This window comes from Pygoscelis adeliae, unplaced genomic scaffold (assembly GCF_000699105.1).
Source record: "Pygoscelis adeliae isolate BGI_AS28 unplaced genomic scaffold, ASM69910v1 Scaffold216, whole genome shotgun sequence".
Taxonomy (NCBI): Eukaryota; Metazoa; Chordata; class Aves; order Sphenisciformes; family Spheniscidae; genus Pygoscelis; species Pygoscelis adeliae.
Window position 1 is genome coordinate 3,179,360 of NW_008825073.1, and position 15,104 is coordinate 3,194,463.

At 40.1% G+C, this 15,104-nt stretch overlaps 1 protein-coding gene across 2 annotated transcripts in view; it reads left to right on the forward strand.

Annotated features, from left to right (window-relative positions):
- Window positions 1–15,104, forward strand: part of HDX (highly divergent homeobox) — a 40,128-nt gene that overhangs the window by 2,664 nt on the left and 22,360 nt on the right. For both annotated transcript variants that reach the window (XM_009326633.1, XM_009326634.1), the window contains exons 2-3: window positions 2,077–3,201; window positions 8,578–8,631. In XM_009326633.1, the coding sequence (XP_009324908.1) occupies window positions 2,077–3,201; window positions 8,578–8,631 (1,179 nt within the window). The remainder of the gene's footprint in view (window positions 1–2,076; window positions 3,202–8,577; window positions 8,632–15,104) is intronic.

Here is a 15,104-nt window from a genome sequence, read left to right on the forward strand (position 1 = left end):
TGTGCAATTCTTTCTCTCCTGTCTGTCATCTTGTGCTGATCATCTCTTGCATTCATTTGATTTCAGAGTAACCCAGGTAAATTCGCTAACCTTACCAAAACTTTTGTTCTTTTTTTTGTCAATTCAGTTTTATGCTTTTGGGGGAGTTGCACTCACTGATCGTTCAGGTGTGTGCTTTCGGTTAAATGGTGGGAGCAAGATGCTGGGGACGTGATCAGGAGAATGGGACTTTTTCAGCAGTGGCAAATCTGACTTGGGCTGTCTCATGAAGCTGTACTTTAATCCCAAGTGAACAGCAGTCCTAGGAAGTTATTTGCATTTGTTTGGATGCATTTCTTTTCAGGAAAACCATGAGAAAAACTTCAGATTTTAGTATTATACAGTTGGAAAAGTTGGGGGTGAAATCTTTTCCTGGCCCAAAATTTGCAACGTTTCTATTTAATTATAATTTCTACCTTGATAGTTTACTGACTGAGCAGAAATGACAAAAAAATAAATTTGATCTTCTAAATTTGTTTTATGCAATATAGTAACTTGAGACCTGTGGCTATAATTTGAGTATTTAAACTTGCTTTTGAGAAGAAAAAATTTACCACTAGTAACACTCTATTGCATGCAATAAATCATGCCTCAAAGTAGGCGTTTTATAAAATTTGACAACAAAAATGAGTGGAATGGAATGGAGACTTCAGCATACTTCTGCAAGGCAGGGATGTGTATTTTCCTGTAGAGAAATCTGTTTACTTCCTTAGCAGGTATTGGTATGTGAAGAAAACTTTCCTTCTTTCATGTGATGAGATGGAAACCCAAGATAGGCACTCAGTGCAGTTTGCTTGTTGCGGGGTGAGGGAGTTTATTGGTTAAATCAGCTGGTTTGGGTTGCTGAATGTGGAGATCTTGCTTTGGTTTGGTTTTAGGTGTGCAGCAGGTGATGTCCAGAGTGGTGCAGAAAACTGTTTCACCGTATCTCTAAGTGCATAGCTGATTCTTTTCATAACCAGCATAAGCAGATGCAAAAGCTTATTTTTCATTCTTTGGCACTTGTGAGGGTATAAGCAAGCAGAATACATTCAGTACAGACACACTGCGGTGAAAGAATTGAGCAAGTCTTGTCTCTCTGATCATGAAAGTTGCCAGGAATAGTTAGGTGGCACTTACGCTTCCAGCGTTAGAGCTGATGCTTCCACCAGATTAACTTTCTCTATCTTGAAGTACTGAAATTAATGTTTCCCCTTCAGTTCTTTTAGCTATATCTTAATGTGTAACTTGCAGGACAGGCTTTCCTGAGTGTTTAAAACAGCAGTACATTTTAACCTGGGCACAAGTGCCACAGTACCTGCGTTTTTCAAATATTTTTTCCTCTACTATCTCTTACACAAAACCATATACTGTCATTGTCACTTTCAGAAATGTCCATATTAGCAAACTTCTGTTGGAATCTAATCCCAGTAGTTCTAATCTTGTCTATCAGTGTCTTTCAAAAGCAGGTTTTTACATCAGATCTTGATTGTGCAGCTGGCAGAGGAGGAATTAGTCCATAGGTCTAAATACTCCGCAAAATTGTTTTGTAATTGTCTAACAGAAAGAGTTCTTTTTCTTCCTCTCATCTAAATTCAAGAATTGGCAGTTTCTGTTCACGGCAGTTTTGAAGGTCGTATCTCTCAGTTATTTGGTTACAAAAGTTTAGCTGCATACCTCAGTGATAGTTCTGCATCCCAAGGTGCTAAATTTGGGGGAATTAGTCACAGCAGTGTCAATGAAATAAATCTTAAGGGTAACTTCGGGACAGGAGGCATGATACAGTCTCAGAGTTTTTGAGAAACTGGGGCTTTGGAATTGAGACTGGGGTTCTCATGTGTATTAGTGTATGAATCCCAAGCATGAGAGGCTTGGATTTCCACCCTGTATTGTTCAGACTCTGCATAATCAGTAAATTATTTACATATTTGTAAACTTAGGTCTCAACTTGAACACTTAACATTTCATCAGATCTGCTTAAAAATGGAATTATCTAATTTTTCTGCTTATTTAATGCTTTGTTTTGTGTTTGTTGTCATTGTTGTTTGTTGTTTGCAGACGTGGGTTGGCAATAAACGAAGGAAGATGAGCAGCAAGAGTGCTGTAGAATCTGGAGGCACTCCCCCAGGGACTGTCCCTACTACTCCCTCAGTACCTCCAGAAGCAGCAGTTAGAAATGTGGTAAATATTGCTCGATCCCAAAGTCAGCAGTCTTCTTGGACCTCTTCTAATAACGATGTAATAGTTACTGGTATATACAGTCCCGCTAGTTCATCCGGTAGGCAAGGATCCACCAAACAGACAAATGCTTCAATGGCAGAAATACATAAAACCTCTATTCCACGACTACCAGGAAAAAGTGATACCGAGTTTCAGCAGCAGCACATCCCTATAGGACGACAAGTACCACATTGTAAAAATGCTTCCCTATTAGTAGGGGAAAAGACTATTATTTTATCTAGGCAAACAAGCGTACTGAATTCTGCGAACTCCATATATAGTCACACTAAAAAAAGCTATGGTGGTTCTTCAGTCCAGACCGCAGAGTTGGTGTTACCTCAGAAACCGATGATATGCCACAGACCCTGTAAAGCTGAACCCATGGGATGTCAAAGGTTACAAAAACCAGAACATGCAGCGCTCGCATCGCATGTGGCCCCTGGACAAAGGGCTAATACCAGGGACCCTTCTTGTAGCACGCAAAACCTGGAAATCCGCGAAGTGTTTTCTCTGGCCGTTACAGATCAACCTCAAAGAATTGTGGGAGGAAGTGCAACGCAGAAGCATTGCTCGGTGGAAGGCAGCTGTCTGTCCATCGCGATGGAAACTGGAGATGTGGATGACGAATATGCTAGAGAAGAAGAACTAGCATCCATGGGAGCACAAATACAAAGCTATTCGAGATACTGTGAAAGCAGCAGTTCTGTTCGAGTAGAGAACCAAAGTGCAGCCTTGTCTGGGCCAGGAAGAAATGTGAGCTGTAGTTCACAGATGGTGAATGCCAGGGACGTGCCTGACAACATTCTGTATCATAACAGAGACTACCACTTGCCTGCACGGACCTCATTACATACAACATCCAGTACATTATATAACAGTGCTAATCCATCAAGAAGTACCTTTTCTCCTCATTTTACATCTTCAAGTCAACTGAGGCTGTCACAAAACCAAAATAATTACCAGGTAATCTGTCAATTTATCTCTGTCTTCAAACCTTGAAGACAAGGCTGTAGATAAGTACTGTTTTCTTTGAAAGTTGGTAGCTAGTAAGCAATATGTTTGCCTTTCTGCAGGCTGTGCTCCATTTACATCTTTCAGTAGAGATAATTCCTTCTTAAACAAAAGTGCAGGTAGGACTATAGTATGGTAGCACTGGTGGCTGCAGTGGGTAGCCGTATATTGAAGAGCAGCGTGGGCTTCATAGGTTCAATAGATAAACTTTGGTTACAAGAGGATCACGCCTACGACTGCTGATGCATGCTCAAGTCTGTGTTGTCTGGACGTGGCTCACCAACGCATGTCACAGCGACACCCTTGGTTGTTCCTCTGTAGACGTGCTTTGCATGTGGCCCAGGGCAGAACATGGGATCGTGCTGTCATTTATGTGCTGTACAGTTGCTTGCCCTTATTAACGTCAGCTTGGATTAGCTCTTCCATCAGCACTGCCTGTACCCCCTGTGGAGTTGCCAATCTCTTGGACCTGTTTTCTGTTAGGCATTAGGGTCTCCTGCAAGCCAGTTAAGATGATGGGAGACACCAAGTGAGCAAATACTCTTCCTCTCCCGCAGCATCTAATTCAAATACCCGTTTTACATTCAATCCCATTATTTCCTCATCCTGTAATACAGGCCCTTCAGTGATACTGAGAAGGGAAAATTAAATGCAGATAATTGAAGAACTAAAAGATGTTCAGAAGAAGCTACAACACTGACACACTTAAATTTTTTGTTCTAACTAGAGGAGAGCGAGTTGTGCAGGAAATACCCAAATTGTTTTTTTCATGGATTTTTACGCCATCTGGCAGGACATAGTCTAGACACACTAAGATAGAAGTTTTAAGACTGACAGGATGTGATACTGCATGTGTTACCTTTGTGCATTTGCCTGTTACTACTTTTTTAATTTATCCTGAAAGTGAACCATGTAAACAACATACCGTCTTTTCTTGGGCATTGCTCACTAGTATAGGGAACAATACTTTGTGAAGCGGTTTGGGTTTTTTGTTTTTTCTTTTTTCTGACTTGTTCCTATCTCATGTGAGGATTTGAAAGAAAGCTTTCGAGTCCAAGTAAGTGCCACTTTTCACCAGAATTATTGCTTTTCTTGGTAAACCTGAGGTTCGGGGAGCATATATACTCTGGAGTAGATGTGATGTAGTAGATGGGACATCTGCAATTCTTATTTACGGCCTTTTCTAAGCTGAGCACTTTAGACAAGCTGTTCTTTTCCCTCTCTCCCTTCTTTCAGATAGTCTGTCAGTATTTGCTATTACTGTTCTTATTGAGTTATAAAATTCATTAAATGCTGTTTACTTTTGACATTCCAGTTTTGCAGGAGAAGAAAAGCTGCAAAGTGCATACGATAGAGTTAAGGAGTTAAGGAAATTTTTCTTGAGTTTCATGAAGTGAAATATATTATTGGTACCTCCAGCTGTGTGCTCTTGGTATTTTATTTCACTCTTGAAAAAGCATCAGTGAGATTTATTTCTTGCTACTCTTTTTGATTTTTTTTTTTTTAATTAAATTTGAAATAACTTTGATTTGGGATTTTTTGGGGGTAGGGACAGAGTTTTTAAACAGCTAAAATGGTTCATGGTAGGTGACATTTTATCTGTCTATGTGGTGTGATATGGATCAGAACAAGGAGATCTCTGTAACTTCGGGGGTTTTTTTTTCTTTCCCTCCTGTTACAATAGCATACCTACTTTTTTGATAAGTGAGGAATTCATCTGTACCCCATTTGACTTCCATGCCTGTCTCTCAGAGACCCTGTTGTTTGGATTTGGGAATGCACCTTGGATTGAGGGAGCTCCTGTTTCCTGTGGTATCCCTTGCCCTTCCACAGTTTTAAACCTTGGAAAAACTGGGCAGGTTGCTATTAATTCACAGCATGAATGCTTACAGCAATAAGTGAATGTCTGAGGTGGCACTCCTCAGTATTAGCATTCATAAGGGAAAAGGCAAAAGCTGTGGGGTCAGTGCATATAGTATCATGGCTCTATGGAAGCTGCAGAGGAATAGTGTCCTACAGCCTGGCCAGATGCCGTAGTACCTTGAAGAAACGACGGTGCTGATTTCTCCAGATCACTGCGTTCCTTGCTGAGAGTTTTTAGCATGTTCCAGAACAATGCAAAAGTAAGTTCTGTGTCTTAAGAGGTGTTAGTGTATGACAGTGACGCTTCCAGCACTCATTTATCACGTTGACAAGAAAATTTCACTTACTGCCTTCAAAGTCACGTGTAACAAATAGTGTACCCTGCTAGGCTGATAACGTATTTTGTTGAAATCATCCATTCTGCACTAGTTTAACCCCCTCTTCCAAGTCCTCCCCTTAAAATGAAGTCCAGTGCGACTGCTACTTCATGTAGACACTCCCCTTGTAGCTTAGTAATTTTTGTATATTAAACTTCCAGAGACATAGATTTTGTAACAGGTGCTGTCTGAATTCTTTTAGACTTATGCAGGATGACACTTCTTTTGTATGTAATCAGTTTCTGTTAATCTTATTGCCCATGTTTAGCTAATTTATCCATCAGCGTAGGAATAAGAATCCTTAAACTTAGGGAAATCTTCCTAAATTTAAAAATAGATTAAACCTGAGCTACATGATTATCAGAGTAGTGAAACATCCAAGGAGATGCTTCTTCAAAGTCAGGACTGTGAGATTTGTGTTTTGATGAAGTAATGACTGTTGTACATTGGTTGGGGTATCAAATTAGCAATTCGTTATAGCTTCCTTACTGGTTCAATTAATCAAATTTATGTTAGTGTAACTTAAGAGTAAATTTAATAAAGTGATCAATTTTAATGCCTGAGCAGTTTCAATAAACAAATTGTTCAACCTACTTACGTTTCTTAGTTTGGCTTGAAGCGTATTGAACTAGAGAGGCTATTCTTGCTGGTCCTCAAGGCTGAATCATGATATAGTCTTGGTTTCCTCCCCCCAACCCTAAGGGACAAAAATACTGTTGAAAGTATGTGTATTTTTAATTACTTTGTTATGCACACTGAAGCACAGTTATCTAATTTAACCCTGTCGTCTTCAAGGGAAAATCCTAAGCCTTGCAGACAGTATGTCAGAATAGGATATAGATATATTATATATTTCTTTTTAAGATTCACTTTTAAGGATGCTGCTTTATATGAGTGAGCTGCAAGTTTGCTTTATTTAAGGAAATGGGACTCCATTTTTATTTTGTGGCGTTTTTTAAATGCGTCTAAGTGATTTGTGTAGTTCCCTAGAGGCTTTTGAAGACAAGAGGAGGACTTCCTTGCTAACTTTGTGCAGCACAGCTTTTTGCTAGGGCAAGCAACTTGGTCTTCTCTGAGGAGACTTGAACAAAGTGTTTCCTGACACTCGTTCTTGTAACAGAAGCGGAGTTCCCTTTGTCACAGGAGTTCTTCCACTTTATTTCTGGGATGAAATACTTCTAGCTGCATGAGCGGGGAGAACCTGTGGGGCTCTGGGGAGGACAGCAGCAATGAGCAGGCTGCAAAAACACTGCGTACGGCCTCAAGTAATGCTGGGACACACAGCAACCAGGACTGGGTTGGGGCTTTTGGTTTGTTCCAGTGCACTGAATTTGGGGCAGTAAATCTACAGCTGAGTCGGGAAAAGATTATGTAGGGACCTCATATAGTGGAACCACTTTAATTAAGATACAGCACGGGTAATACACAAGTGTTGCAGTTCTTTTGAACTTTCTTTAGCATCTGCCAGAGTTGCCGTTTCTGAGACACAGTATCTTTTCTGAGACAAGCGTTTCAGGTTGTCATTTTTGTAACTCACAGTAGCTGTCCCAGTTGGACTAGGACTAGAGTTACACCTGTGGATGCAGGATAACTATCCATCTCACTCAAAAAATAACCCCTCTAAAAAAACCCCAACCCTTGTGCCTCTTTCGTAGAGCCAGTTTAGAATACTCCCATGCATGTTGCCTTTCCTGTAGTTATATTGAAATAAACTTGATTGTATTTGGCATTATAGCTGTCAGAACTTGTGTGCATTTGTCTTCCAAGTAACCGTTAATGCTCTGCCAGACTGATTGCTTTATTCACATAGAAAAGCACTTTTTTCTGTCGCCCCACTTTAAATTTGTGAAGAGAAGCCATCTGGGTGGGTACCGAGGACGCGTTTACAGCAGATTCTGTGGTGTGAAGCTGTTGTGTGGGATATAGAATTGTAATAGACGTAACTTGTTTATACAGAATTTCTAAAATGTGCATGTGCAACTAAGAAATTAATATTTTAGACAAAAAAGCTGATGTAGACTTGCCCTTAGGAGGGGGAGGGTGTTCATTTTCTAGCCCCCCTCAACCCGCCTTGTGCTGTAATGAGAAAGTGTCTGACCTTAGGTAACCTCCAAGCGCTTCCAGCTAAAAGCTTGAAGAATAAGAGTATCTTACGTGCTTGTACACTAGGCAAACTGTACCAGGTATTCTATATTTGGTTATGCTCATGCTGCAAGATTCATTAGTAGAGCGCTTCGCAAATACAAAAACTATTAGCGTAGTTTGATACAGTCAGCAGAAGTGCATAGATTTTTCTTCCTCACATATATAGTGTGTGTAATGACTTGAGATTGATTAATCTCTCAAAAGCTATGTTTAGTCTCTCAAGCATTGCTTGTCTGAGGTAGAAGATGAACATGGAATCCTAAATAAGCCTAAAATATTCCAGACTGTGACACATTTCAGATGGCCAGGGAAAACAGTCCAAGATTATTATTTAATAAAGTCTGACCTCTGGGAATGATGGAGAAGCAATGGGAATCGAGCCAGCTAACCTTTGCCTTCATACCCCTTCCCCTTCCTTCTCCAGCCTGATGTCCCTAGTTTTTCTGCTAATGTGCAAATCCTTAACATCTGACATTGAATAGTTCTGTTACTAACATGATAGTATTTTTTTCTGAAAGTTTAACTGATGTAATTGAAAAATATGTGACGGCAGTTCTGTCAGACTTTTGGCCCTTGTCTAACTCCAGTCTGCTTAATCTTACCAGTTTTGCGACAGATTGAAGATTATGTAGGGACCTCATATAGTGGAACCTGATGTTCTGAAATACAAGTTTTGAGATACAAAAGTACAGAAACACCTGAGTTGCCATCATGTTACCTTACCCTCACCCAAAGAAACATTTGTTAGAGTTTTGGTTTTAGTCTTACAACAGTAAGGCTAAGTGTGACTTTGTTTTGCTTTTAAATTTTAACCTGTTTTAAAGAGTCCTTATCAGAATTGAATGCACAATATTGAAGTCTTCTGAAAGCTGCTCGGTATTAGCTATCGTAGCAACCTAAGCTGTTGTTGTTTTCTGTTCTGTTTTCCCCTTCCCCTCTACAGATTTCAGGAAACCTCACTGTGCCTTGGATTACAGGTTGTTCCAGAAAACGAGCAGTAAGTATATTTCCATTTAAGTATCTAATGCGTCAAGTGAAAGAATGAAAAGTTTATCTAAATATACTTTTTTTAAAATGTCAGTTCTATTTATGTTGTGTGGGATTTTGGTGGGTTTTTTTTTCCCTCTTTATACTTTGACTAATACAAACATTATCTGCGGATACAATGCTTCAGTTACCACAAAGTTGTGTATCTTTAAAAGCAGGTCAAGGTCGTAATCCTGAGTCAACTAATGTGATGCCCAGGTATATGAATTCTGCTATTAGCAGAAATATAACATCTGAATTGATACGGACTAAGAGTTTAGAGCTCAGAATACGTTTTTTATAATGAAAGTGAAATGGTAGTTAATTGAGACAACTGAATGCTTATGAGAGTAACTACCTCTTTGGTTATATATTAGTATATAACTACTCTATGCTCATGCACAGAATTAGTCCATGCTATCTGTAGTAACTTTCTCAAATCTAATTTTATCCACACGTATGTCATTTTACATTAGGCAGAACCAGCCAGGTTGGTGTTCTCAATTCACAAATTACTCCAAAGCATAATATAAGGTATGAAACAGCTCTTGTCAGGAAAATACCTCTATCCAACTCTTTTGATTACCGTTCAGCGTTTCAGTTCAAGAGAAGTCTGCTGGCTTCTGTTCGAAGAGCACAGTGATTCAGCTTGCTTACCATGAAAATACACCCTAAACCTCCAGATTGGATCGTACAACTAAAATTTCAAGAGGCTGTTACACATTAGTCCAGCTATATCAGAAGCAATAACTAGGGAGATGGCTATCTTCATAACCAACGTTACCCCATCAAACCCCCCAAACCATTCACTGAGCTGTCAGGTCGTGTGCTGCTTTGACAATGATGTCTAGGTAATAGAAGAACCTTTCCTTGCCTTCTCCTCCCTACTGTACACAGTACTTTCTTCTTTTTTTAGTTCTTTCTGTTTAATCTCTTTAGTCTTCAAAAGGAATGAGTTTGGTAGCATTTCCTGTCTCAGTGGGAATCTAAGGACCATCACGTTAATTGTGTTTTCTCTCAGACTTTTACTAGGTCTCAACTGTAGCACACTTGTAGTTTCTGCAGACTTTGGTAGTATCACTTATTTCTGTTTATGTAGAGAGCACTTTATAAGAACATCTCCCAGAGGAACCAGTACTTTTAGACAAATCCTGTTGTTGCTCATTCCATCTTTTTTTTTTTTTTTCTTTTCCTAAGTTATAGGTCTCTTGAGTAGGCTTTTTTAAATGTAGCCCTCTTCTGGAAGGCACCTTCCCTCTGTCACTTAATGACCTTTTAAAACATCAAGCAGCTGGTGAGTGTCCTGGAGTACAGTTTCACTTTGACTGAGCTGATTTCACAGCACATCACTGTTGAAAGGGGGAGGTGTCGTCCCCCCCCCTCCCTGCTGGTGCCCTGCCACCCCATCTGTAGCACTGGTGCTGGTATCTAATTGCAAGGTAATCCAGGTCAAGCGCCTGACCTGTCAGATATCCTTCTGCTGAGTTTGTCTTTCTGCTGTCTTTAGTGAGTTGAATGTAGGGATCAGGTGAGTGCCAGAGCCAGCTCAAAGTAGGCAGCGGGAGCGTGTGGCCGGGAGCAACGAAGAGAGTGGGGCATGATGCTGTCCCCTACTTTCCAGCACTGGTTAGGTGGTTGAGGCATGGTGGTCATGCTAGATATCTGACAGAAGCTGCAGAAGAAATTTCTGCAATAAGTTTAAAACCTTCAAGGATGTGGAAGATATCTGACAGAAGCTGCAGAAGAAATTTCTGCAATAAGTTTAAAACCTTCAAGGATGTGGAAGTGCCTGTTTATTAAGGATGATTATTAGGGAATTCCTTTGCCTTAGACCTTTACTCCTGTGTCTTTTTTAATCAATAAAATGCATAAAACCCGTTGGTTAATACAGTCCAGCTTGACAACGTTTGTTTCCAGATTTGTGGATGCACTTTCTCCAATGTGAATGCATAATTAGCCTTCTTAAGGAGACAAGTTTAGGAGTTGGCACTCTAAAACTGCTGTATACACACAGGCGTAAGACAGCAAAAAGAGAGAAAAAGCTCCTACTTCTTAGGAAACTTCAGTTTCAAATGTGAAATTCTTTTGAAGAAAGAGCGTGAGGCAACAGAAATAGAATGGATAGATTTGTAGAACTGCGATTATGGCAATTACTGCCATTCAAACAGTAAAAAGGCTAATCTGTATTTTGTTAAAATGGAGAAGATTGTCTTTTAGATGCTCTGAATTTTTAATCTTTTGCCTTGATGTTTTGTTTTCCTTGCCCTGTCCTTCAACTGCATCAAGAGAGAAATAAAAACTGTGCAGTTCTGCAGAAACTCTCTAGTCTGCTCAGCTATGCTGTAGGATGGTGTAATCCTGACTGCTAATGAATATTAGTCTAGAAATACCATCCCTTCAGTTATTCATGAGAATGGCTTACGGAGTTCTGTATTCTGTCATGGTGCGTGTGCAATGCATTGGCCTTTACGAATGCATTGATTTTTGGTTTTTCACGGGGTGGTGGAAGGATAACAAGTATTCAAAAATAGCGATGAAGATACTGGCTAAAGAGAGTTAAAAGGGGGAAAAATATCTTCACTTTTGTCCTTGCATTTAAGTCTTGAGTGTACTAACTGTGCTTAAGTCACGTGTCATCTGATGTCTTAGCAGAATGGTTGGTGTTTATAGTACATATAACTTAGTATGCTAACTATGAAAAACATTTGTCACAGGTGTTGACTCTAGGTAAGCTGTGCCTGGTTCAGTTGTGAAGTTTTATTTTTTGAGGGGAGCGGGGATTTGGTTTTGATTCTCTCCATTTTCTTTTTTTTTTTTTTTTAATTTGCAATTAGAAATAGTTTTAGTGGTCTTAATACCCAGTCTGAACACAAAGTCACTAAGATAACAGATTAAGGTCTTAGAATTATTTCAGCCCATCACCCTTCAGAAGCAGACATAGTAAATCACATGGTATGTAGCTTGTGTATTTTGGATGGGATTGTAAATGAAACTTCAGTTGTCTTTCATGTTAACGTCTGGGTTAGTTCATGCGAGGTTTCAAGGGAACGCTGCCCTCAGTGGAGAAACTCACAGGGGAGCTGGTCTTGTATTTTCCCCCACCTGGAGCAACACTGCATTGTAGTGAGGGCTTTGATACCTTCTTGAATAGTGCACTTCTGTGCGTTGGTGGAACCTCTGCTCTAGGTAGGTTAGCTGAATCTGCCTAGAGCTTCAGCTTGGGGTCTCTGGCCTCTCAGTCTGGCATGTATACTTTGGGAGAAAATATCTGAAATAAGCGGAGGGTTCCTGTGCTAAATTTTTATTTTTTTTTTTTTTAAATTGCTCTTTCAACACGGCCTATTTCAATAAAATTGTGGAGATAGTGTCATTAAAGTGTTCCCCTCAGAGTCCTGCCTGTCACAGAAGGAGTACAGTAGACGCACTTTGAATCAGGTGAAGGAGCTGATCTAACCCCAGGTCAGTGTGAGACCTGCCACCAGTTGTGCTGGCACATGTACGGGCATGGGGAGGACAGCTGGATTGTGTGGAGGAGACAAGGTGGGGGAGATACATCAGTATAACTACTAAAGAAAATACCTCATTGGACTGTGGTCTAAAAATCTTATGAAAACTGTCTGCTGCCACAGTAAGCCTACGTGCGCTGGAGAAAAAGATGTTTAGAGCGGCTTTTAAAGTAAAAAGAGCACCCATAGGGATTAAAACTACCTAAAGTCAAAGTGCACTTCAATTGTGCCTTTTGTTTTAAAACTATACCAATATTAACTTGTGAAGGTCTCTTCACCTGTTCACATTCTTCTCTCCTAGAAGGGCAGAGGGATGAAAACTGTGTAATTTAGTCAAGTTGGTTAGAGCATGTCTGAGTAAGAAAGTCAGAGTCTTCAGCAAGAGACACTGACAAGCCAACCTGAAGATCTCTGCAGGACTGCACTGTGAATGCTGTCCTTGTTCATACCTTTTCTTCCATGTAGTTTGGATAACCGGTTAATGTTTTTCCTCCTTCTCTGAAATATTTCACCACATATCTCAAGGTATTTCACTTTGTGAATGTTTACATTAGATGATAATAACATGCATAGTATGTCATGACCTTCTTGCTGTGAACAGCACCTCTTCACTACTGCCAACACCAATCCTTCAGTTAATGCGAAGGGAAGGCCGGTCTTATCATCGTTTCAGACATAACACATCTTTTTATTACATGGCATGCTGCGCTGAAGTTTCACAAATCACCTAGGCTTATTGTAGGCTGTGATCCTGCAGGCTGGAGAGAATGTCATATCTGGCCAGGAATTGGAAAAGCAGACTTTCTTGTCAAATATGAGGAAGACGTTAATGGTAGTTAATAGTACGAATCATGATAATCACTGTCTAAAAATCAGTTTACTTTGAGGCTGAACATTCACTATTTAACCAACCAGTTCAAAATCTCAAGAAGAAGGGTGAGTTGTCAGTTTGTGTGGATTGGAGGTTGGTTTTAGAAATTGTGGAGTGAGATGACTGGAGTTTAGAGTGTAATTTTTGGCTAGACTATTCTATTGCGCTGATCTCTCTTATTTTCTTTTTTCTCTCTTTTTTTTCTTCTTAGCTGTGTTTGGTTTAGAAACACATATTGATGGAATATATGTAATTTTGGCTGTGTTGAAGCAGTTACAGCTCTTTTCCAGCCATGGTACTATGAAATATTTATCAGTCCTGATTCCATCAGAGCAAATTTCAAGCTTACCTAGCCAGTAGGAAAAGATGCAAAAAGTCTCTCTTCAGAAATCTAACAGTTTGTGCACTAATAGTATGTAAACTATTAGCAGTAATAGTTTAAGGGTGCCTTCAGATGCCATTTGGCTTGCAGTCCATTTCCAAACACCTTTTTGCCTGAAGGCTGTGCAGCTTGCTGCTGCATGTTCTATTCTGTGAATGAAGCTGGCAGTAGCAACTCACTCCTAACCATTTGCTTTGCTAGGGGCCTTCAGGTACATCTCTTCACCCTAAGAAGATCGAAGGCATCTTGTGATGGGTACTTATCTGCTCGTGTGATGAGAAGGGAACTGTCAAGACTTGGGGAAAGGCAGTGTCTAGATACCAGCTCTCTGAATCCCTCCGGTAGTTACAGCTATCAGCTGCCCTTTATTTTTTTTCCCTGGGGAGAATCACGTATGGCCTGGGAGTCTTTGGGGCTTTACTGGGTGGAAGCGCATGCAGCATACCTGTCTGCGGAAAGTACGGTTCTTCCAAAGATGCTTCTGACCGTACTCTTCCTTCACGGGCACCTACACTGTGTATGCGCGTCAGTGTCTAGCCAAAGCAGCAGGATTGGTTCTGTGGCAGGAGACTGGGTATCACTGAAATGGGGGACAGCTCTGTGACAGTTGTGAAAGCTGAACTTAAAACCTCAAACTGAAGGAGTGTATGATCTGGCATAGCTTTAATGAGGATAAATATTCTGGTAGTGTTAAGGGAAAATGCAGACCTTCAGAATTTTGGAGTGAAATAAAGTGACAATAAAGCAAATTCTGTACTCGAGGCAGGTTTATGACCAAAGACTGACCTATCCTTTCTATAAAGAAGTAAACTGTATTAATCAGTGGACAAGAAGATACGAAGTTTGCTAAGGAGTAAGAGACCTCATGTGTATTGGGCAGTGAAATCGAAACTAATAAACTGAAGAGTAGGAATAATATTAAATGGTGCAGATGGGAAAGGGGGAACATATGTAGAATGATGGATTCAGAAATAATTATTATTACATACAAATAAGATCTTGAGATACGAATTGATAATCCTCTGAAAAAATCAGTTAGACGTTAAGTAGTGTCAAAAGTTCAGAGAGCTGCGTGCTGGCATCGTTGGGAACGGGGAACAAAGCAAAATAATACGATGCTTGTCTAGAAGAATCTAGGATTTGTTCATACCTTGAATGCTGTGTGCACCTTAGATCTTCCCATTCCTCCCAAAATATAACAGGAAGCAGTAACAGTGGTCAAAGGCATGGAACAGCCATATAGTGAACGACCAAATGGGCTGTGTCTCTTCAGACTTGAAAAGAGATGACTGGGAGGGAGTGGAGGATAGGGATGGAGATCCTAAAAAATGAAAAGTGTGGAGAAGCAGATACGGACTCATTTGTTCCAGCATAAGAGTGGGTATCAAATGAAGCTAGCCTTAGATAGGCTCAAAAGGAGATTGGACATGTTTATTTAGGGTAACTTAAAGTAAGAAGTGTGCCCAATTTCTAAGATACTGGGGTTGCTAGAGAGTGTTGGAGGGAAGTGTCACTGTCCTAGTCTACTTTTCACTAAACTTTAAATAACCTTGCAAATGTGCAAAAGAAGCATTACTCTGTGAGATTTCTTGATGTTTCTCCATGATAGAGTGTCTGAGTGGTAGTGACTAAAATTTGTTGTGAGAGGTTTGTTTGCTAGAAGTAACCATTACCTTAGAACGTTT